Source organism: Physeter macrocephalus, chromosome 2 (assembly GCF_002837175.3).
Source record: "Physeter macrocephalus isolate SW-GA chromosome 2, ASM283717v5, whole genome shotgun sequence".
In the NCBI taxonomy this organism is placed as follows: Eukaryota; Metazoa; Chordata; class Mammalia; order Artiodactyla; family Physeteridae; genus Physeter; species Physeter macrocephalus.
Window position 1 is genome coordinate 80,150,136 of NC_041215.1, and position 22,808 is coordinate 80,172,943.

Genomic DNA, 22,808 nt, shown 5'->3' on the forward strand with positions numbered 1-22,808 from the left:
ATGTGAAAAGATGCTCAACATTGTTAATTATTAGAGAAATGCAAATCAAAACTACAATGAGGTATCACCTCACACCAGTCAGAATGTCCATAATCAAAAAGTCTACAAACAATAAATCCTGGAGAGGGTGTGGAGAAAAGGGAACCCTCCTACACTTTTGGTGGGAATGTAAATTGGTACAGCCACTATGGAGAACAGTAATGGAGGTTCCTTAAAAAACTAAAAATAGAGTTACCATATGACCCAGCAATCCCACTTCTGGGCATATATCCGCAGAAAACCATACTTTGAAAAGATACACATACCCTAATGTTCATTACAGCACTATTTACAATAGCCAAGACATGGAAGCAACGTAAATGTCCATCAACAGATAAATGGATAAAGAAAATGTGGTATATATACACATATACACACACACACAATAGAATATTACTCAGCCATAAAAAAAGAATGAAATAATGCCATTTGCAGCAACATGGATAGACCTAGAGGTTATCATACCTAGTGAAGTAAGTCAGACAGAGAAAGACAAGTATTATGATGTCACTTGTGTGTGGAATCTAAAAAATGATACAAATGAACTGATTTACAAACCAGAAATAGACTCACAGACTTAGAAAACAAACATGGTTACCAAAGGGGCAAGATGGGGGTAGGAATAAATTAGGAGTTTGGGATTAACATATGCACACTACTATATATAAAATAGATAATCAAGAAGGACCTAGTGTATAGCATAGCGAACTCTACTCAATACTCTAATAAACTATATGGGAAAAGAAGCTGAAAAAGAACAGATATATGTGTATGTATAACTAAATCACTTTGCTGTACACCTGAAACTAACACAACATTGTAAATCAACCATACTCCAATATAAAATAAAATTTTTTTAAATCTGCATGTTTTCAGTCTGTTCTACTTCTTAAATAATAAGTTCTCAGAAATACAGAATCTTAAGTCTGAGAAACCTCTTGAGGGTTAACGAAAATTTATGGGTGACAGCTAGAAGGGACCTGAATGACATATGTGAAGCTGAGTCCTTCATTTCACAACTGAGGCTCAGAGAGGTTGATGATATGCTGAAAGTGACATCATTACTTAAAGTCATAAGATGAGGATCCTGATCTTTCCCAAGGAGATCCCCAATTAAAAAAAATTGTTTTGGGGGTGTGTGTGGGAATGACTGAATAAATAGGAGATAACATGGATAATCAAAGCTCCTTTTGAAGTGCTTTTATTTGAGGAGTATAGGTGGATCTTTGTGGAAAACAAATCTCAAAAAATAAGGAATTAAGAGAGAAAGGGAGTAGCCTAAAGACAGCATTTGAACTAGATGCTGTGGACTGCTCCAAAGCTATGACCAAACACTAGCCCAGAGGGCTACAGAATTTCTTTTATGGGTTAAGACCAGATCAAATGTTAAAGATCCATTATTATGTACTCATTCTGTCCTAGAGCAAAAAAATTAATTTAGCTTAAAAGTTTAGAATATTTTTCTATGAAACTCAAAGTAAAAGATTAAAATCCCTTGTTTACAATCCAATATCACTATGAATTTAAAAATATGAAAAAAAATCAGCCCCTTTGCAATAACCATGAACACTGCTTCCAAATAAAAGTATCTGTCATAATCGTTAATTAGGCAAACGCATTTTGGTGGGGGGGCTTTATCTAAAAGGAAACAATGGAAATTTACTATTCACACTGAAATAAGTGGTAATTAGAATGTTACGTCCACAAGATAGCAAAATATTTCTGGTTTAAATAATAGTTCCAACTAAGTCCCTCTGTGTAAGCTGCAGATGGAACTTATGGAAATCCTTTCCTCTCAAAAAGCTTTGTTAATTTAGAACTGGGTAACTGTAAATGATACACAAGCTTGGTGTGCGCCCTCTCTCTCTCTCTCTCTCTCTCTCTCTCTCTCTCTCACGCGCGCGCGCGCACACACACACACACTCTAGAAGGATAAGCAGTCCTCCCATGGGAGCTTGTTACACAAGAGAATGTCACTCTTCACCTGGGACTGGGCAGAGAACTCTGGTCTACAGGACTCTTGAGTGGGTTGCACCTGCATGCTTTCAAGGATTATAGGGAGAGAAATATAAATGCTTTAGTGGTCTCAATGAAGCTGAAAAAAAAAATGCTTTAGTGGTGTTCCATAGGGAATTCTGGAATCTTATCACTGCCACAAAGAATGCCTTTTTCCCTTGGAGTAGACTGGGAGGAGGAAGCAGAAATGGTAGTTTTTCTCATTGTGATACCTGGTACCATGTAGTAACAGTTCACATTCAGAGAGCAGGGGACACCCTTCTTTTCCATCAACTTGACCATGACTAACACCCTGCCATGGGACCTAGCCCAGGTCAGAGAGGAATGGTAAGGAGAACAGCCACTGATTAAAGGAGGGCTGACTGAGTTCTTCTGGCTCAGGTCCAAGACCCGAGCAGCTCTCCCTCCCTGCACCTAAGAATCCTCTTTCACTGTGCACCCAAATTTATTGAAGTCCTTACTACAGATTAAAAAGTGAAGAGTCCACAGTGATAGGGCTTAACTTCAACAAGTTATAGTATTTTGCAAGCACTACTACATACCAACAATTCCTTTGTTGCTCATATTTCCCTAAAAATACATGACCTGAGAAATTTTACATCTAAAATCAGGGATAATGAAGATAGGTATTTAAAGATAATAAGATGATGTGTTTATAATAAATAAAAAGAAAAAAGATGGAGGTCAGAAATGCTATAAATATAGAAAGTTAAAACATTAAATAGGATGTCACCTGTCATATCAACCATTAAACAAATTTCTTGTCAGATGGAAATCTAATCAGTAGTTGCCTTAGGCGGGGGTAGAGGTGGGATTTTCTACAAAGGGGCACTAGGGAACTTTCTGGAGTAATGAAATGTTCTATATTTGATTGTACATGGTGGTTACACAGGTGCATACATTTGTCAAAGCTCATCAAACTGTACATGTAACTGTATACATTTTACTGTATGTAAATTATACTCAATAAATTTCACTTATAAAGAATTCTCAGGTGTTTCCCTGGTGGTGCAGTGGTTGAGAGTCCGCCTGCCAGTGCAGCGGACATGGGTTCGTGCCCTGGTCTGGGAGGATCCCACATGCCGCAGAGCGTCTGGGCCCGTGAGCCATGGCCACTAAAAAAAAAGAATTCTCGGAAAACAAGCCTATAAAGAGGTATGGGCTCATTTGTAGAGTTTTCCCCGTTATACAGAAAAACAGAACTTTCTCAAGGATAGGGCACCAGTTTTTTCCTTACTATGAACTTGGGCAGCAGCCCAAAATCATTCTAAAGTTATGAAGCAAACTATATCCACAATCAGGGATCTCTTCCTGCTGAGTGGCCAAAAGGAAGGGAGGTATAAATCTCTTAACAAGGTGCTAAACAATCTGCAGCTTATATAAAAGCTTCTGCTTTTGGAGGGAAATTTTAAAGCAAAGGTGACCTTTTATCAAACACTGCTGGTAAATAAGTATAGTAACTTAGAAATTGTCAAGGAAAATGTTTAAGCTGTATGAGATGTAAAATTTAATAATGTAAAATAGGTCATCAGCAAACCTACTGCATCAGTGGATTTTCACTGGATGGTTTCAGAAGCTAAGGAAATAGAGGATAACAGAGCTGATTCAAGTTACTGAACAAACCACAGTGAAAATAATGTAGCAGCACTAAACTTAAAAGGAGACATATAAATAAGGGTACAAATAGTAGCCACTAGAGATGTCTATAATTTCTTACTGAAAGAATCTAATTATTGCAATATAAAGTTCAGGTTTGAGCATTTTTGACCAGTTATAGTAACCTGAAGGAAACCCAGGAAGAGTTCAGGACTAACTTATGAGGCCATATAAAACCATTAAGTTTTCATAACTTACAAAAAGGCTCAGGGCATGGCTTTGACTTATCAGTCTCTGAGAGATCTAAATATTAGGGGGAAAGAGAAATGACTCCAAATATAAGGGGGAAATATGGAGCAAAAAGCAGAAGATGAAAATTATAGATCCAAATCATTAAGCATAAGATCTAATGTAAGGATTTACTAAAACTAGAGAGCTGATTCTTTTAGAATTGCCCACAAAGTTAGTTTGTGAGCAACATGGAAGGCCAGATTATTGCTTGATTGTCTTTACTTGCTTGGGAACCCAAAATGCTATTACCATCATAAAGCCACCAGAGTTTATTTCTGTTTCACAAAGTTAATGGACGGGGATCTTGCCATCAATGATTATTTTCCCACCAAAATGCTAAAGGCTCTGAAATAGCAACTATGAAAGAATTTCTAACAGCTTCCTTTTCCAACCCTCAAACCAGTAAATTAAGAGTTATTTATTTAATTGGCTCATATACACAAATCTTCCAAAACTGCAGCTGGCTTGGAAAATTACACTTTGGTCTTCCGTTGGCCTGGTTCTTTGGAGCTGAGGAACTGATGTTTATCTTCCATCTTCCTCTTTCCATCTGGTTTTCCCTAATGGATTTCAATTACTAATCCTTTCTGTGGGTGATAAGATGGAAGGACAGCTGAGATTCATGCAAACAATTTCCTGGGCCCCATTTGAGTTTTCATTAATCACTTCAAGTATGATTCTCTGATGGGGTCTAGGTTGTCTTGACACATGACTGACAATGTAAGTTTGGGGAGATGCCCTCTGCCACATTGGCTTCTTTGAGCATATCCCTAAGGAGGTGCATCTACCCACCACCCTTCACAAACTACTGCATATCACAAAGATAATTTCTCTGTAACTCAAATGGTATATCTGTGGAAAGAGGAATGGCCCTCCCTGCCTCACAGGGACATTCTAAAGATTCTTAGCTCTTAAAGGGAAAAATATAGAGTATCAAGTTGAATTAGTATAATTTTCTTTCTCAGTCTTAGGACTGAACTATATTAGGGCCTTGGATTTGGCTGAATTCATAAAATATAGTAATTTATTCATTTGTTCATTTAGTCAACAACTGTTTATGTAAAACTCAAGGTGCTGATTCAGAAGTGAAACAATATTGAGGGATTAAAGCCTTTGAAACCGGGGTAGATGCCAGAATGTCATATTAATTTCTGATTCATGATTCTGAAAAATTAGCGTTCTTATCTACAAAAGTGTTTCCTGTGATCTGCTGGGCTATTATAGTAGCAAGCTCAAATCAGAGTAAGTCCAACTTAATATTTGATGAACACCTGTAATATTACATAGATTATACAGGTGGCTTGCCTCTTGCTATCAGGATGTCGGTGTTAAATAGGGTAGAAACAATGAAAACACTAAAATATAAGCTCTTTGAGGCAGGGCTTAAATCTTGTACATCTTTTCTTACTTCCAGAGCCCGGCCTGTTTCCTTACAAATAGGAGGTTGAATGAAATGCAATTAATTTTGACAGGAGATGACTTAGTTCATGGAAACCAAAGAAGAAATGGGGATGATATTCTGCTGTGCTCTTAACTTGCTTAAGTTCCAAGACAACTTTTGACTAACAGAATTTCTTTATATAGATAGCTCGTGAAAGACTACTTAGAAAATAAAGTGTGAAGACATTAAGGCAAAGGAAGGAGAGGGTTTACCCAGCTGGAGTTAAAAGAATAAGCAGACTTAGAAGTTAGGGGACATCTGAGAGATCCTAACAGTCTCAACAAGGAGTGCAGGTTCAATAATAGTTCACTGATGGGAAGAGGACCAGAAGGCTTTACTTGTCTTACAATTAGGGGAAGTAGAGTTAAAATACTGGTCAATACTAAAATGTAAATATGACAGGCAAATAACATATTTTAGCCTTAAAAGTCATTAGCACATTATTGGGCAAAGACATGCTTCTTAATTGGACACAATTAGAGGTATCACAGTCTTTGTTAAGAGAAACTCCACTTTTTGATGAAGCAAGTAGGAGCCTTTTGATGTTATCTTGCGAACTCAGAGGGCAACTGAAGCACTGAAAAGACAGATCTTGAAGAGAAACCTGAATATGCTGTTCCTAGTGAAGGCGGGGGAACAGTACTGAGACCCATGAAGGGACATCTGGTTGGTGATCGCTCTGAGCCTAGAGTGCAATAATGTGTCACATACAAGGAAGGCCACTTTACAAAATCTCATTTATACTCATAGCCACCAGTGCAATGGAATACATAGACCTTATTTTAGAGATGAGGCAAACTGAGACCCAGGGAGGTTAAGGGCTTGCTAAGAACACACAGACTAATATATACTTATGTACTGACCATGTAGGCTTTTCTTTTTTTTAAACTGTATTTAATTTCTTAAGAAGGACAGTTACAGAGGAGGACAAACCCACTATTAGAAGTTCTGTATGGCAGTTGTAGTCTCCTCATAAATTACTAAATTGATTTTTTAATACAAATAAGTGACCTTGGGCACATTTGGCAGTTCTCTAAAGGCCTGTTCACCCTGAACAACTGATCCTAACCTTGAACAAGCCACAGAGGAGACTTGGGCATGTAAATCTGACGAAGGGCAAGACGGATGGATGTGGATAAAGGCAGAGTTAAGGAGAACAAGAGGAGCACAGCTTGGGGAGGAACAAGGATGGAGAAAAAAAGGCCCAAGACTGGGAAAACACAAAATCCAGAAACCAAACACAGTTTTCTTCAGACTGCTTCATGCTACCCACTCCTCTGGTATTGTTATTTTTTTTTTTTTTTTTGTGGTATGCGGGCCTCCCTCTGCTATGGCCCCTCCCACTGCGGGGCACAGGCTCCGGATGCGCAGGCCCAGCGGCCTTGGCCCACGGGCCCAGCCGCTCCGCGGCACATGGGATCCTCCCAGACCGGGGCGCGAACCCGGTTCCCCTGCATCGGCAGGCGGACGCGCAACCACTGCGCCACCAGGGAAGCCCCTGGTATTGTTATTTTTATAATGATTAAATTTAAGTATTTTTCTTGCTGACTTCTACATTGAGATGATACAGAAACAGAAAATGTGTTATATGTATTTTTAAGCAAAGTAAAAACATTTAGAAGAGTGGCTTTGTGGGAGGCTAAGACAATTAGCAGACAGACAGCCCATGCTCCTTTGACAGGGACAAAGACTCCTGTCATTTTATGGAGGTAACCAAAGAATTCCAGTAGTTACGGCAGTTTTTGGCAGGGCTTTCATTTCAACTTCAAGTTTCACAAGGCTTTTCGATACACATGCAGTCTGGCTATCCCCAAAGAAGTCTTTGATAAATGAAATTTAAATGTACAGGAAACTCCTTAAGAATAAATTAATATGAAAATATGCCAAGAATTGCATTCATTGCAAACTTCCAGGGAAAGAAAACATATATACACACACACATATAGACACACGTAGCTTATTCAGCTTGGTGAACTTCCATAAAACCAATAAGCTGATTTTGTCGCCCCTCGCCATCACAGGTCATTCTTACATGTGAGACAGGTTTGGAGCCTGGAGGACTAAGTCTGAAAGTAAAGAGGTTTTGGCTAGAGTCAGAGTTTTGACTCACAATGTGGTTTCTGAAATGCAAGTTATATATTTTATTTGACAGTTTATATTGCTAACAGTCATGTGAGACATTTTCAAAAGCATGGTTTTGGAAGATTTAAAGTTACGTTACTAATAAGTATAAAATTATAAAACCATTGCATCCTGCCATAGGTCCAGTATCTGTTGAAGCAAGTGTACTATATTCACTACTTGAAGTGTACTATATTCACTACTTGGAAGAAACTATTCAAATACAGTTCCAAGATAAATTTTTAAAAATTAACTAATAAAAGTTGGGCTCTTGGCCAATCTAGACTGCCAAAGGTAAGCTGTTCTAGAAGAGAAGGAAGTCTGGCTTTTCAACATACTACAGCTTCATGATTAAAATATATTTTCAAAAATGTTGAGAGACATTTAAAGTTCCTCATTGACTGTAAAGCAATTATACTCCAATAAAGATGTTAAAAAAAAAAAGAGAGAGATAGCAAAGAAGGAATTTCAAAACCAGAGGGTATGCTTAAATTGCTTCTGAAACATGGTAACCTTGAAGGCCCCTTCCAACTCCATGATTCTTTGATTTATGATTAGGAATCACAACAAATTTTATGAGTAAACAAGAGAAGAATGTTTTGAAAAAAGCATTCACACACACACACATAAGTTTCTAACTGATATTGAAGCTGAGGAAGCAACTTTAATAGTTAATGAGAGGGACCTCCCTGGCAGTCCAGTGGTTAAGACTTCGCTTTCCAATGCAGGGTGTGCGGGTTTGATCCCTGGTTGGGGAGCTAAGGTTGGGGAACTGAGATACCATGCCTCATGGCCAAAAAATCAAAACATAAAACAGAAGCAATATTGTAACAAATTCAATAAAGACTTAAAAAAATATGATCCACATCAAAAAAAAAATCTTAAAAAAAATAGTTAATGAGAAAAATGACACAGATAACGCTTGGAAAAAAATTTTTTCCCTGCACAACAGGCCACCAGATTTCCTAGGGACAACAAAGAATCTTCAGGATTCACTTTCTGTGGCAAAAAAACTTTATGGCCATAAAACCTGCCAACCTTCCACAAAAGCTCAGACACTCAACTTATACCTTAAGGACTGAAAAAAAAAAAAAAAACCGCATAGAATTCTCATCCCTGGATTTTAGAACAAGGAAAGACCTTAGGAGATCATCCGGTTCAAAATTTCCCAAAGTTGGTTTCATGAAACATTATTTTCCCAAAATGTTCTGAATAGTGGCGAGGTGATTCAGATAAGTTTGGGAGCACTCTTGACAGTCGTAATGCACATTAGGCATTAGCAAAGCTGAGAAGCCTACAGAAATGGTTAAGTTTTTTAAAAAAAACTTAATTTTTATCAAACCTATTTGAGCACAGAACCCTTTCTGCAGTAAGTATTTATTAAAATCCTGTAAAATTAATGTTTTGTAGAAAACCACTTGTCTTATATACGGAGGAAGTGAAGTCCAGACAGGCTAGGGGATTGTCCCAAGGTCATACACTTAGTAGATAAGAAAAAACAGATCTCTCCTTTCTAGACCCCACCTCAGTGCTCTTCCTCGTGATGTGTTCTCTCTCCTACAAAACCTGCACTCCCTGAAGGATCACAGACTATATAAACCAGACCTTGGATGTCATCTAGTCCAAAGCCCTCCTATTTAAAGGTGGGAAACAGAGTCTCCACAGAGAGACTGAAAAGTGACAGAGAAGTGAAAAAGAAAGTGACATAGAAAAATCAATGCCTGTAGTAGAACCTAGCTCTTAATTCCAACACTACTATCCTTTCCACAACAGCACACTAGCTCCTGCAAAGCCAACAATTTTTGCCTCTGAGGAAAAGGACTGATGAATGAGAGGGGATTTAGCTATGCAGGACCCAGTAAAATATTTATTAAACCACACTTGTGTCAGTAGGTATCTTAAATCAGTTAAACATGATTGTCTTTACTTACAAATGTCATCCACTGTGACAGGGAATCAATGTTTCAAGCTGTTGAACAGGTCATCATCCCTGTCCTGTTGGATGACACCTGTAAATAAAATAAATCTAGTTTTGAGTGAGTAGATTTTAAGCCAACTAGATTTAAGATGCATGCAGTTTAAAGCAAAGAGTAGTTTTTAAGAGATGATTCTTAATCAAGGCTTGCTGAAGAGAAACACTTTCTGGGCTAGCTACTTCACTCTATGTCACTGGCCTTCAGCACAAAAAAATCCAAGTAATTTAACAGGTAATGTTGCCAGAATACATAAGGCATCATGGATCCTAGAGTTAAAAGCATCCTCTAGGCACTAGCTACCTCAGTCTCTTGCCTCTGTGAATATTTATTTTCATTTTGTAGGAGGGACAACTAAGGCCCTGTGAGGTTAAATGACTAGCTCAATGTTAAATAGCTACGTGTCTGTAGCTTGAGTCCCTTAATGTACAAAAATGTATACAGAACACATTAGCAAGGGTTATCATTTGGTTGATCAAATTTGAAAGACTCACAGGTATGTATTTTAAAAATATTTCACAGATGTTAACTTAGAATATTCAAGGCACATCTTCATAACATATAATATCAGTATTAGATATTTAAATACAAGCATTACTGAAAAATGCCATGAATGAAAAATAACCAAAAGTGAGAAAATGGGAACTAGAGTGAAAAGAACAATATTAAATACAGCATGCATTTAGGACTCTAAATTCTGGTTACTTCCAAAAAAGATGTGTATTTCCTAACAAATTTAAGTGTATGAAAAACTATTTGCTACATACTATAGTTTAAAATGTTGGTTTCTCTGCAGCCACAAAACGCCACTCTAAGTAAGATCTGCCAGAAACTAAAATTTGAAATGGACAATGAACATTTGAAATTTCCATTCTGTACCTAAATACTCCAAGATAATGGGAAGTATTTTAGGATGCTGCCATGAGGTAATATGACTGTCACAGTAACATTACCACCGAACTCATATTGAGTGCTTACTTTGTGCCAAGCCCTGTTTGATTATTTTAAACATACTATCTCATTCAGTCAGTCCTCAGAAGTTGATTATTATTACAATTTTACAAATAAGAACATTAAAGCACAGAGAATTTAAGTAACTTGATGAAGTCACTCAACTGGTAAAATGATAGAATTTGAGCACAAATCTATTTGGTGACAGAATCAAGCTCAAATGACTATATAATAACTACATTTCTTTAATATGGCAACTTAAGATACTCGAAAATATAAGAATTAGCTAACACAATTACAATTAAAATACATAAAATTATCCCAACTAAATCCCACACAATATAAAACATGAGAAAATTCTCACTTTTTCTTGGGGGATGAAAGGGAAGCTCGGGACAATTTTCAAAGTAAAATTGTCTTAATGCCAAGGAATTAAAACTTCTGATGTTAACCTTAAACACATTACAATTAAAATATGACAAATGAAAAACTTAAATTGTCTTTCATAATTAAAGAAAAGTATATCTTCTGGATTCAGTTACTTCATAAGTCCATAAAGAGATAAATTCTCCTGTTACTCAAGACTGACTGATTCTCATAACAGTATAACAGTTATTGATAGACTGAATTTAATCATGTGTATTTGAGAATACATATTATCTATCAATTTGCTAAAGAACAGAACTATTCATAAAGTAAATTATCTTTAAGGGAAATAAAGTAAGTTTGATAGATAATGTGACCCCCTTAATTCTTTATGTAATATAGCTAGTGTAAGTTATGCTTCTGACCAAAACCCCTGAACTTCTTTACTAGGAGTCATTTTTCCAACAAATTTTTAAAACTGTGAAACTGATAAAATAGGAAATAATCAGGAGTACAAAAATATACCTGACATATTTTAACTGAACAAGAATTAGATATATCAAAGCTCAGCATCACAGAAACTAGACATTAAGGAAAATGCATATCCTTTCCAAAGCACTGTGGAGAAGTCAATTTCTTCTGGCAATAATGGTTTTCTTATAAGAACCCCAAACAGAAGAAGACAAAGTGTTGTTTCATGGTAGCTTACCCTTTTCTCTGATACCCCATCCTGGCCTGTAGAATCTTTCTCATCAAGTGTCTCTTTCGGGACTGGCATATGTTTTTGGTATGCTGGCTCTCTGTTTAAGGTTGTGTATCCTATGTGCTCATAAATTGGGTTTATCGTCATCTTGGCAATGTATTCTGCTGCCTTGGTTTCAATATAGAGAGTAATCAATCCATCAGTCACCAGATCGTGGATGGACTCAAAGCGCTTCTCCCCAACAAAGTGCTTTCCATCGTAGTAGAGCCTGAAGTTTCTGGTTTGACTTCCAAATCTGCCTCAATGAAATGGGAAAGATGTTTTTAAGAAAAGTAAGCAAGTGAATTCTTTCTGAAAAAATATTTAAAACTATTGCTTTGTGTGTGTCTTCTTTGTTTAAATAAACTGTGGCTAATCTCTATGAGTTGTCTGGAATATGGAAAATTACACTTTTGAACACAAAGAATGAATCTGCAACAACTAGGGATAACTAGCCAAAAGCATGCCTACCCTAGAAGGAAAATCTTGCTCTTATTCATCTTTTTTAAGCCACTTCATTATGCCTGTAGGAAAAACAGGGGAAAATAAACCTCATATACTATTAGAACACATTCAATAATCAACTGGTCAACTACATAATATATGAAATTTCTATATTAGCATGTTCTCTCCAAGTTGATCAATAAAAGTATTCAATGTACTTCAGACCCCAACATTCATGTCTTTCAGTGGGAAAGCTCCCTTTAGGGCTCACCTGAGTGTGATGCCAGCAATCATTTAAAGTAGAGCTGATTCCAGAACCTGAGTCATACAGCAGAGCAGGATGGCACAGAAACACACTTTTGCTATTTCTAGCCATGGGTCAAGGATTTGCTCTTCCCTCTTACATAGTCATTTTTCTGTCTGCTTGTTGAGTTTGGGCAAGATATGCTTGCAATATACACAGGGCATATAAGTTATCAACTATTAAACTCTAGAAATTCTGTTCTCACTTTCAAGTCATCTTTCAGTGACATTTTAAAAAACCTGAAGAATGATTTACTTTTATGATAATTTCAGTATTTTGCTTCCTGTGGCAAACCTTGGAAATGGATCTAAGTTGGCATGACTAGCATCAGTGTCCTTCCAAGATGACAAAGACAAGAACATGCACTGACTTTAATAAAAGCTGATGCCAAAAGGCACCAAGGGCCAAGTCACAGTCTCTGGAAGCTAGCTCCGAGTGAGCCTAATTTAAAACTAAACAAATCAGAAAGGATATATTTAATTTCACTGTTAAAAATACACAGAACAGAGATGAACTAAAATACTAAATTAATAGCTCTTTAAGTAAAGTGTTTAAATAGAACTGCAAAATTATGCAACGATACTCTTCTGGTATAGGTTACATTTCAGGACAGGAGTTAGAACCTTCTTAAGATTTCACTTTAAATGTGCCCTAAAAAAGGGAAACAAAAAAAATTTTTAATAGTGTCCTGAGGTATCTCTGTTTCTGTCATTCAAATTAGACTTTAATAGTTATTTAATCTAGAACCCAATATTCTATCCATGCTGGTCCTTCTTCTAAAATAAAATTGATCTACCTTTTGGTTCTTTAAAAGCAATTAAATTTTGATTTATACTCAAGTGAATGATCCATATAATTCCACTTTCCCATTCTCATTTTCCTCTAATGTTAAAGACATATTTCTCCTAAGTAAATTTTCATTATAATGCAGGTCTAAAAAGTTGGAAGGTAAAATTTCTACACCAAAGTTAAACATAAACTTTTTCTCAGTTTAACATACTGCTATTTCCTTTTCACTAATTTTCATCATCTGTTATTGAGAAATAAACATAGCCACTTCATAAATTTTATAAGGTTCATATAGCAATAAACACAACATTGTTTAACATTAAGTTCCTTTATATTTCCGTTGTATACAGAGGCATTTCAATAAGTGATTTAGACCATTTTACTCCTGCAGGGGCTTAAGATTTTACAATAAGCAGTTTCACAATGGGTATGGCACTTAAAATAAAGACTATCTAAGTAATGGTGGCAGGCATTTGTCACTCAACTGTCTTCTGAAATCTGAGACGTATGGGAGCAGAGGGTGGAAGGGAAGATGGCTGAACTGGCCTACATGGGTTGGGATGGTTAATCGAAAGCGTGGAAATCTAAGGTTAGATTTCTTGGCACTTGACAATGGAGCTGTTTCTAAGCCATCCAAGGAGAGAGTTTCCTGGCTACCTCTAGGTTATTGGACAAAAAAGTCTAAATAAGTTTGTCCGTTTCTCTTTCTCTACTCAGTGACTTTAAGAAACCCTATGCACAATTCCCAGTTCCTCTTCAGCCTGTACTTGAGCTCTAGACTTCCAATCAAGCTTCCAGCCTTAAGGAAGCTGATCAGATAACTAAAATAACTCATAATATGGGTTGATTAAAACAATATCAAAGGACAAGAAAATGAATTTCCATTTTGGAACTATGACAATTATGATTGAATTTTTAAGAAAAATTGCATTATTTTTACTAAAGGAACTATAAGCTTTGTATGCCTACTCTAAACATCCCTCTCTTTTATTCTGGAAGCTACATAAAAAATAGCATCGCCCTACAGACTGACAGAGACCTTTCCCCTTCCTTGATCTGAAAAGGCATGACAGAGAATCTTTGAGCAAGGTGGGGAATGAGTGTGTCTATTCTACAAAAAAGAGCCATAAAAAGGAGATGCCAAATCTAAGGGCAAATAAGGAATCCTTCCTTATAAAACTTATCGCTCACAGACTGTCATTTATACAACAAACATTTAACAAGACACCCAGGAACTCTTAAATATTAGGTAGTTCATAATAAAGTTCCTGTTTCCTTGATAACCTCAGTGGGAAATAAACAAACAAAAACAAGTCAATACTAAGACAAGATGAAATTGCTGAATTTTAAAAGTTCATCTTTATATTGATTTCGAAAAAATGATTATAATAATGTGTATAACCTTGTTCATATACAGAAAAGTTACATTTCTCTACAATGATACATGAAACCAAGTAAATCCAGTATCTCCCTCACACTAAGAAAACCAAGAAACTCACTGTTTAACTAGATCTGACATATTACACTTAAGCCTACATAAGATCTCAGAGCTACTGTTTATGTCCCAGTACAAAACACCTTTGCAGTCTTGAAATACAGTTTGGACAGGGACAGGCAAGTCCTGGGTCCTATGTGTTTAACAGAAAACCTCAGGCTTCAGCATCAGACAAATTAAGTTTAAATCCTGGATCTGCCACTTAGCTGCGTGATTTTGAGAAAATCATTCTTCAGATTCTGCATCTAGAAAACAGGAATAACATTACCCTATACAGCAATAACATTACATGGCTGTGAGGATTACATAAGAATATTTAAGTTCAAGCTAAGTACAGCTGACCCTTGAACAACACAGGTTTGAACTGCACTGGTCCACTTAGAGACAGGTTTTTTTCAACAATAAATCCTACAGCACTACACTATCTGTGGCTGGTTGAATCCACAGATCTGGAACCATGGATACAGAGGGCCAACTATAAGTGATATGTTGATTCTCCAGTGTGCAGGGGGTAGGTGCCCCTAACCACCATACTGTTCAAGGGTCAACTGTATATAGTACGTTCAACAGTAGTCCCCTTTCTCCTCTGTTAGCTTAGACCTCTGCAGAGAATGACAGAATGATTACCAAACAATAAAGTAAAACAAAAGATGTTCAATAAATATGCACTGAAGGGCTTCCCTGGTGGTGCAGTGGTTGGGAGTCCGCCTGCCGATGCAGGGGACGCGGGTTCGTGCCCCGGTCCGGGAGGATCCCACATAGAGGCCACAACAGTGAGAGGCCCGCATACAGCGCAAAAAAAAAAAAAAAAATATGCACTGAAGACAGTTGAATAAATAATTGGTAATGCTGGTTGTATAGGAACATCTCTGCCAGGGCTGACTTTACAGTCAATGAAAGACAAGGAGTTCTTTGTGACTTTTTTTTACTCAGGATACCCCTGAGTATGTTTATACTACGTGGTTAACTGAGTGGAAATACAACAGAGTGCAAAGAGGGGAGGAGAGAAGCTGGGAGAGTCCTTCCACAGGGGCTTGGGAGTCAGGTTTCTGATTTCAAGGAAGAAAGGTCAGTAAATACACTTGTATTGAAAGCAGGTCATATTAAATGGATCTAGTGACGACTACTCAACTCTTGAAGGCAGAGTACTGATTTGTAAAAACTGTTAATGCTAAACCATTTTCCCTGCATTTTTATAGGAAAATATTCTTTTCACTTTTTCTTATATTTATTCCCTGCTTCTGCCCTTTCTTTTACATATCTGTTCATTTTTTGATGAATATGTTTGAAATTGTATAGGTCCAACCCTCACCTAGATAGAGTTCAACAAGATGAAAATTCATTTTCTCCGAAGTGGTACTGTAGCTAACAAATAGAAAGACTGGGATAATCTGCTCTGAACTGCTACTGTTGTATATAATTACCACTTTCTACAAAAAATGTCTTTTTCTCCAGTGATTCCAGGTTTTGGTTTTCATGTCTTAAAAAATTGTTTAATGCTGTGCCCAGCTGCATTCAAATGAATTTCAAAATACATAATTCTAACAGCTAGCTTTAAAAAGTGAACAAAACCCTTAATACCATCCTTTCTATTTTTTAGCAAGTAAATCGCACTCATAAAAAACTCAATCTAGAGGTACAAAGTGATGGAAATATATACAAAGAATAACCTTTGGGATCTTACTTTACTTTTTCTAAAACCAAGAATTACTTCTGATTTGAGGCCAAAGTATTTGGAAGTATCTCCTAAGGAAAGCTCCAAGCTAACAGATGTTTTCTGTTAACAAACAGAAAACAAAACATATACAACACACTTGTCTAAGTTAACAATAAAATGTCAGAACTATTTCCAGAAACCAACACAGAAAAACAATTTTATTTATCACAAATATGTATTTGTGTATTGTTTAGCAGAGTCAAAGAAGCTAACCTAGTGGTGAAATAAAAATGTTTCATAAATTCTTCTAATCATAAACATACTCTCAGAACAAGGGTTAAAACAGAGATAAGAATATGATGAGGCATTCACTTAAATACTAAAAAATGAATTTAGATTGACTAAGAAAGGCTAAGGGAGAGAGAACTTAGCCACATACAATTTCACAATATTTTCTCCATCTAAAATTTTGTTAGGATACTACTTTTTTCTATCTTGCTGTATAATTTTGGATGGCAAAATGGGGCAAAATATTAAAATATGTGAACTCATGATGATATTCCCTTGGCAAAATAAATCATCTTCAAGAACGAAGCAAACCAATGTACCTAACTAAACGTTCAAAGGTGGCACCAGGCAGCTCTGCAAGGTGGAACTGATACGGAAGAAGAGTTGAAGAAAGTCTGTTTAAGAAAGTTAGACATCCCCCCACACTCCCTAATCCTGTCCCCAGTGCAACCCCTTCCCCACTCTGGTGGAAGACTTGAGCTCTGTTCTCTGGATAGTAAATCAAGGAGATTTTGAACTGAGGAAAGCCAGACAGAGTTGAAGGCAGAGATACCATCCTGAAAACTAAGTGAAAGTTTTAAATACTGAAGATTGAGACTTCATCTCTCTTCATCACCAGGTTAGAAGGCTTGTACCTTTCCTTATAAGAAGAGTGGAAGATTCTTCTCTGGGAAATTCTATCAGCTCAACTGAAAAGACTTAAAAATAGAGACATTTACTTAAGAATAGAGACATCACCTCTATTGGGAGGCTTCTCTCAAGCTCCCAGAACTACCAGTCAACTTTTTAGGTTTTATTTGCCTCAAGAAATTTTCTAATTTCCCTTGTGATTTCTTCTTTGATCCATTGGTTATTCAAGAGTGTATTGTTTAAATTCTATATATCTGTGAATTTTCCAGTTTTCCTACTGCTCTTGACTTCTAATTTAATTTCATTGTGATTGGTAAAGATATTTGATATGATTCAATCTTCTTAAATATGTTAAGACTTGTTTTGTGACCAATGTGTGATATATGAATACTCTCTGTGTGCTTGAGAAGAATGTGTATTCTGGGGCTGTTGGGTGAGTGTTCTGGATATGTCTGTTAGGTCCAACTGATGTATAACGTTGTTCAAGTCCTTTTTTCTTATTGACCTGTCTAGTTCTATCCATTTAGTGCCAAATAAACTTAAATATGAGCAATCAGCTAAGGACCACCTGACATCTGAGGAAAATCTCTCTAATGAAGGACAAAGATAGATAAACAGAATGAAACCAAGCTGAAGGAAACAAACCATACAAAGAGATAACGATATTTTTTTAAATTATCAATGTTCAAAGAAACGAAAATGGGATGTTTCCTATTTCTATTCTTGAATAGGATTCAGCAAGAAACATTAGGATGCTATAAGAAAAGGAATAAATATAGAATACATAGAAAAATAAGTTAAAAAAAGGAACTATAACATAAATGAAAATTTTAAAGAAGAAATGAAAGATAAAGTTGAGAAAATATTTAAGAAGATCAAAAAGACAAAAAGATGAAAAATAGAGAAAAAAAATAAGATAGAGAATCAATCCAGGAAGTCCAACATCTAGATAATAGGAGGTCTGGAAAGAGAAAAGAGAAAACAGAAGGGGAAGAAATCTAAAAGGTAATTCAAGAAAATTAATCACAATTGAAGACTATAAGTTTATACAATAGACAAAAATAGGCCCACAACAAGAGGGTAAACATGAAAAGATGCTCAAAGAGTAGTCCAGTAAATACAAATTATATCTTTAGAATGATGAAATTTTACAAGTCTGACAATACCAAGAACTGGCAAGGATACAGAGTCACTAATATAACCAACACCAGGCATACTGTTTAACAAAATGGTTTTAAAATATCTAGTAAAGTTTAATACATGCATACCTATGACATAGCAATCCTATTCCTAGATAATACTCCAGACAATATGAGTGATTATGTGCACTAGGAGAGAAACACACACACACACACACAGCAGGAATAGTGTTCAAAATGCCTAAACCTAGAAACCACACAAATTCCCAGTAAAACAAACAAACAAAACTGTGGTACACATACTGTGATGGTTAATTTTCTATGTCAGCTGGAAGGGTGTTTTCAGATGAGATTAACATTTAAACCAGTGAACTTTGATTAAAGCAGACTGCTCTCCATAATTTGGTGGGTCTTATTCAGTCAGCTGAAGACCTGAATAGAACAAAATGACTGGCCTTCCTGAGCAAGAGGGAATTCTCCAGCAGACTGCCTTTGGACTTTGCACCACTGGCTCTCCTGGGTCTCAGGCCTGCAAGCCCACACTGCAGATTTAGACTTGCCAGCCTCCACAATCATGTGAGCTGATTCCTTGTAATAAATCTCTTTCTGTATATATACACATCCTATTGGTTCTGTTTCTCTTGAGAACCCTGACTAATACAATATAATACTATACAGCAAGGAAAATGGATACATGCAACAACATGGATGAATTTTTAAAATGTCGAGAAAAAAGAACAAGTCACAAGAGTACATATAGTGTGGTTCAAATACATAAAGTCTAAAGGCAGGCAAAATCCAACTGCATTATATCGGAATGTACATAGGGATGGTAAGACTATAAATAAAAGCATGAAAAAGAAGAGAGTCCAGTGGTTAACTACAGTGAGGAAGGTAGAGATAATAAGAAAGGGAAACATGGGAACCTTCTGGACTACCATTAAAATATTATATCTTGATGTGGTAGGGATTATATAAGTTCACTTATATTTAAGTGCAATCTATTTTAATACTGTACATATAAGTTTTATATACTTTTCTGTATGTTTTATTTTATAATAAATTTGTTTAAAGAATAAAAGCAAAGAATAGAGCATCCAAATGACAGTCAAAGACCTTACCCTGGAAGAAGAAGCAATCAGAAACAGATTCTTTATAAGTGCTTTACATGGAATCTAAGAATATAAATTTAATAAGAGAATTCAATGTTGAGTTTTTAAAATAATGACATGAAAAGGGAGATTACAGAGCTAAGACAAACAAATTGAGTATCAAAATAATATTACTATAAATCTAATAAATAACTAGAAATGGTAGGGAATAGGATCAACAAGACTGAAAAACAAATTGGTGGCATGGAGGTAAGGCTTGAATAAACATACTGAATGCACAGGAAAAATAAAAGACTAAATCAATTACAGGGTAGATAACAAACACAGAAGACTAAGACAATAGAACATAAAAAAATGCCCCTGAGGTTCAGATGCCAACAAATGGAACAGAAAAATTACTCAGAAATATAATTTGGGAAATATTCTATGAAGAAAAGAAAGAACTAAATCTCAGTAATGAAAGAGCACCCTGTTTGATGGATAAGTTTATTAAAGAACTAACAACATTAAAATGTATCCTAGTTTAAACCTAGTTTAAGTTACTAAATTTGAAGAATAAACAGAATTTTTCAGATAACCAGGCAAGAAACAGTTCATATTGGGGGGCAAGAAAGACTGTTCTTAGATTTCTCTACAGTAACTATAAATGTCAAAAACAGTGGTATGATAACCATATAGTATTGAGGGTAAGAAAAAGTACAGTGAGGATAGTCTATCCAGAGAAGCTGTTGTTTAAATTAAAGACAACAGGAATACATTCTTGATATAAAGTTACATCTTCTTTTCAAAAAGTCTTTAGAAGTCAATGAATGATAATGTTAACTTGGGGTATTTTTATTTTTGTTTTGCTTTGTTTTTACAAATACTGCATTAAGTAGTAGCAATTTAACATTTAAAAATACTGATACCTTTAAGAAATGTCTAGAATTTTACTTATGTTAATAAATGACCATCCCTCACAATAGAACTGTATGTATTAGAATTTCACTTCCATGAAATCCAGTGAACCTTTCTTAATTATGAACTGGTGGATGAGTTCCTTTATGTCTTTAGGATACCAGCCAACAGAACTGTTGTAATGAAGCCAAATCCAAGCAAAGACTTGACAAGTAGGGCCAGTCTTGATGACCTGTTCAAGAGGCCCCCAAAGTCCCTTAAATGCAGGGAGAAGCTTATTCCCTGGTAAAATCTCTTCTGTATACAATTATAGTGATAGTATTTTGCATCTTTAAATTTGTAAAATCTCTCTCCTACTCATCTCTTCTTCCTGTACCTGCTCATTCTTGACAACCCCCAACTCCCTCATTTCTATCGTAATCTCTCTTTTTTTTTTTTTTTTTTTGCGGTACGCGGGCCTCTCACTGTTGTGGCCTCTCCCGTTGCAGAGCACAGGCTCCGGACGCACAGGCTCAGCGGCCATGGCTCACGGGCCCAGCCACTCTGCGGCATGTGGGACCTTCCTGGACCGGGGCACGAACCCGTGTCCCCTGCATCAGCAGGTGGACTCTCAACCACTGCGCCACCAGGGAAGCCCTATCGTAATCTCTTATTAACCAATGATCATTATACAGAATGTCAGGGGTAAGTCAATGGATGTCACAGTCAAAAACATGCACAAATAAAAGCTTTCCGCTCTCCTCTGTAACACAGCCAGTGATGCCATGTTTTATATTGACTAGTGATTGAATAAGGTTGGGAAAGATAATTTATTTAAGCAAGTATGTCAATATCATTCCAGAAAGAAGGTATGTACCATACAAACTTACACCATCACAGAAACACACCTCATATTTCAGTCAACTGTTCATCTTCATAGCCAATAAAAGTGTATTGAAAGATTTAAAAAATGAGAACATGTTAAGATAATTTAATGCATATGACCCAGTCAAACATATATGGAAGAAGAACAGAAGACTTAATTTTCTGGAACTATAATGCCTGGCAGAGCTATTAATTAATAATGTGTTTTGTTCAGCCTTATCTATAGCTACTGGTTTACTGCCAATCATGAAGTACAAATGTATGTTGAAAGAGCAAAGTATAATCGTTCCAGCTTCTCCTACTTTACAAAAATCTTAAGTCTGAAAGATAAGACTGTGGAATTAGAAGAAACCTTTGTGATTGTCTAATTTAATGTTTGTTGGAAGGCCCCCAGGTCCCATCCCAGACCTTCAGGTTCAGAATCTCCACTTTTAACAAGATCCTGAGGTGATTTTAGGTGCATTAAAGTTAGAGAAACACCAGTCTAATCCAACTCCCTCACATAATAGATGAAACAACTAAGAGATCTTAGCTCCCAGAACAGTACAATAGGCAGGCTAATAAAGACAAACCAAAAACCCCAAACAAAACAAAAATTTAAAAAACCCAATCCATTGTTTAAAGTAAAATGGTTCTTTTTCTCCATCAGTAAGCTTTATAGTCTCCCTGGAAGGCCTCCTAGCCCAGCCTGATTTCATGTACACCATTCTCCCCAAGCATCTCTAAGCACAGCCAAATCAACAGGTCCCCTACCAAACTTATCAACTCTCTCATCTCTTCTCCCCCTTCAGAAAGCCATTCCTGCTCCAACATCGCTTAATAGAACCACCACCCACCCTGTCAACCAGCCAAAACTTCCATAATCATCTGAGATTCTTCGATCTTCCTCTATATTTAAAATTGACTGACCTTTTTCAATCTATGCAAACTGCACCCATTCTGCCTACAGCTACCAGAGTTTGTTCCAAGACAGATTTTCTATCTTGAAAATTGTTAATGCTTCATTACTGTTGGATAGAATTAGTAAAGTCTTCATTAATACTTTCCCCTAAGTTGGCCAGCTAAATGTAACAATAAATGTATTCTAAAAAATACTTGTAACACAGAATTGCCAAAACATAAGCAGATTACTACAGTTTAGTTGTGTGTAATTTTTAAAAAGTGGTAATTATCATGATATATTGTTTATCATTTAAAGAGCTGTAATGCTCTGGATAACATATTGACAACTGGAAGTAATAAATGAAGAATAACCTTTCTAATGTAGTGAACCAATTATAATAACTTCTGCTACCTTTGTTTTCATTTTACCATTAAATCAGAGAAACACTATTAAGTATTACATCCAGCCAATAAGTAAAGGTATATGTTTACTTACAGAAAAGTATTGTACACATATTATAATCTTGTTAAAACCAGGGTAGGTCCAGAAAGAATCAATGTATTTGTATAATGAAAATAGATTTGGCTTATTCAAGATTTGGTGATCACTCCCACTAAAAGCTTATTACAATTTTGTTTTCATGAGTCTATTACTTCAGTATAAAGTCACACTACTACAGAAGTTTACAAAAGCATGGAGTTACATATGTGTGCGAGTACTTGTAGAGTTCTGTAAATGTGTAGAAGCGTGTGGGGGGGGTTACAAACACA

General features: G+C 36.2%; 1 protein-coding gene across 3 annotated transcripts in view; it reads right to left on the reverse strand.

Annotated features, from left to right (window-relative positions):
• The window catches only part of CHN1 (chimerin 1), a 192,661-nt gene that overhangs the window by 78,314 nt on the left and 91,539 nt on the right, over positions 1-22,808 (reverse strand). Inside the window, exon 7 of one of the 3 annotated variants that reach the window (XM_024122322.2) lies at positions 11,504-11,792. In XM_024122322.2, coding sequence (XP_023978090.1) covers positions 11,504-11,792 — 289 coding nt within the window. Of the gene's footprint in view, positions 1-9,435; positions 9,515-11,503; positions 11,793-22,808 lie in introns of those variants that run through there. The other 2 variants (XM_055088681.1, XM_024122324.3) reach the window with 2 other exon arrangements.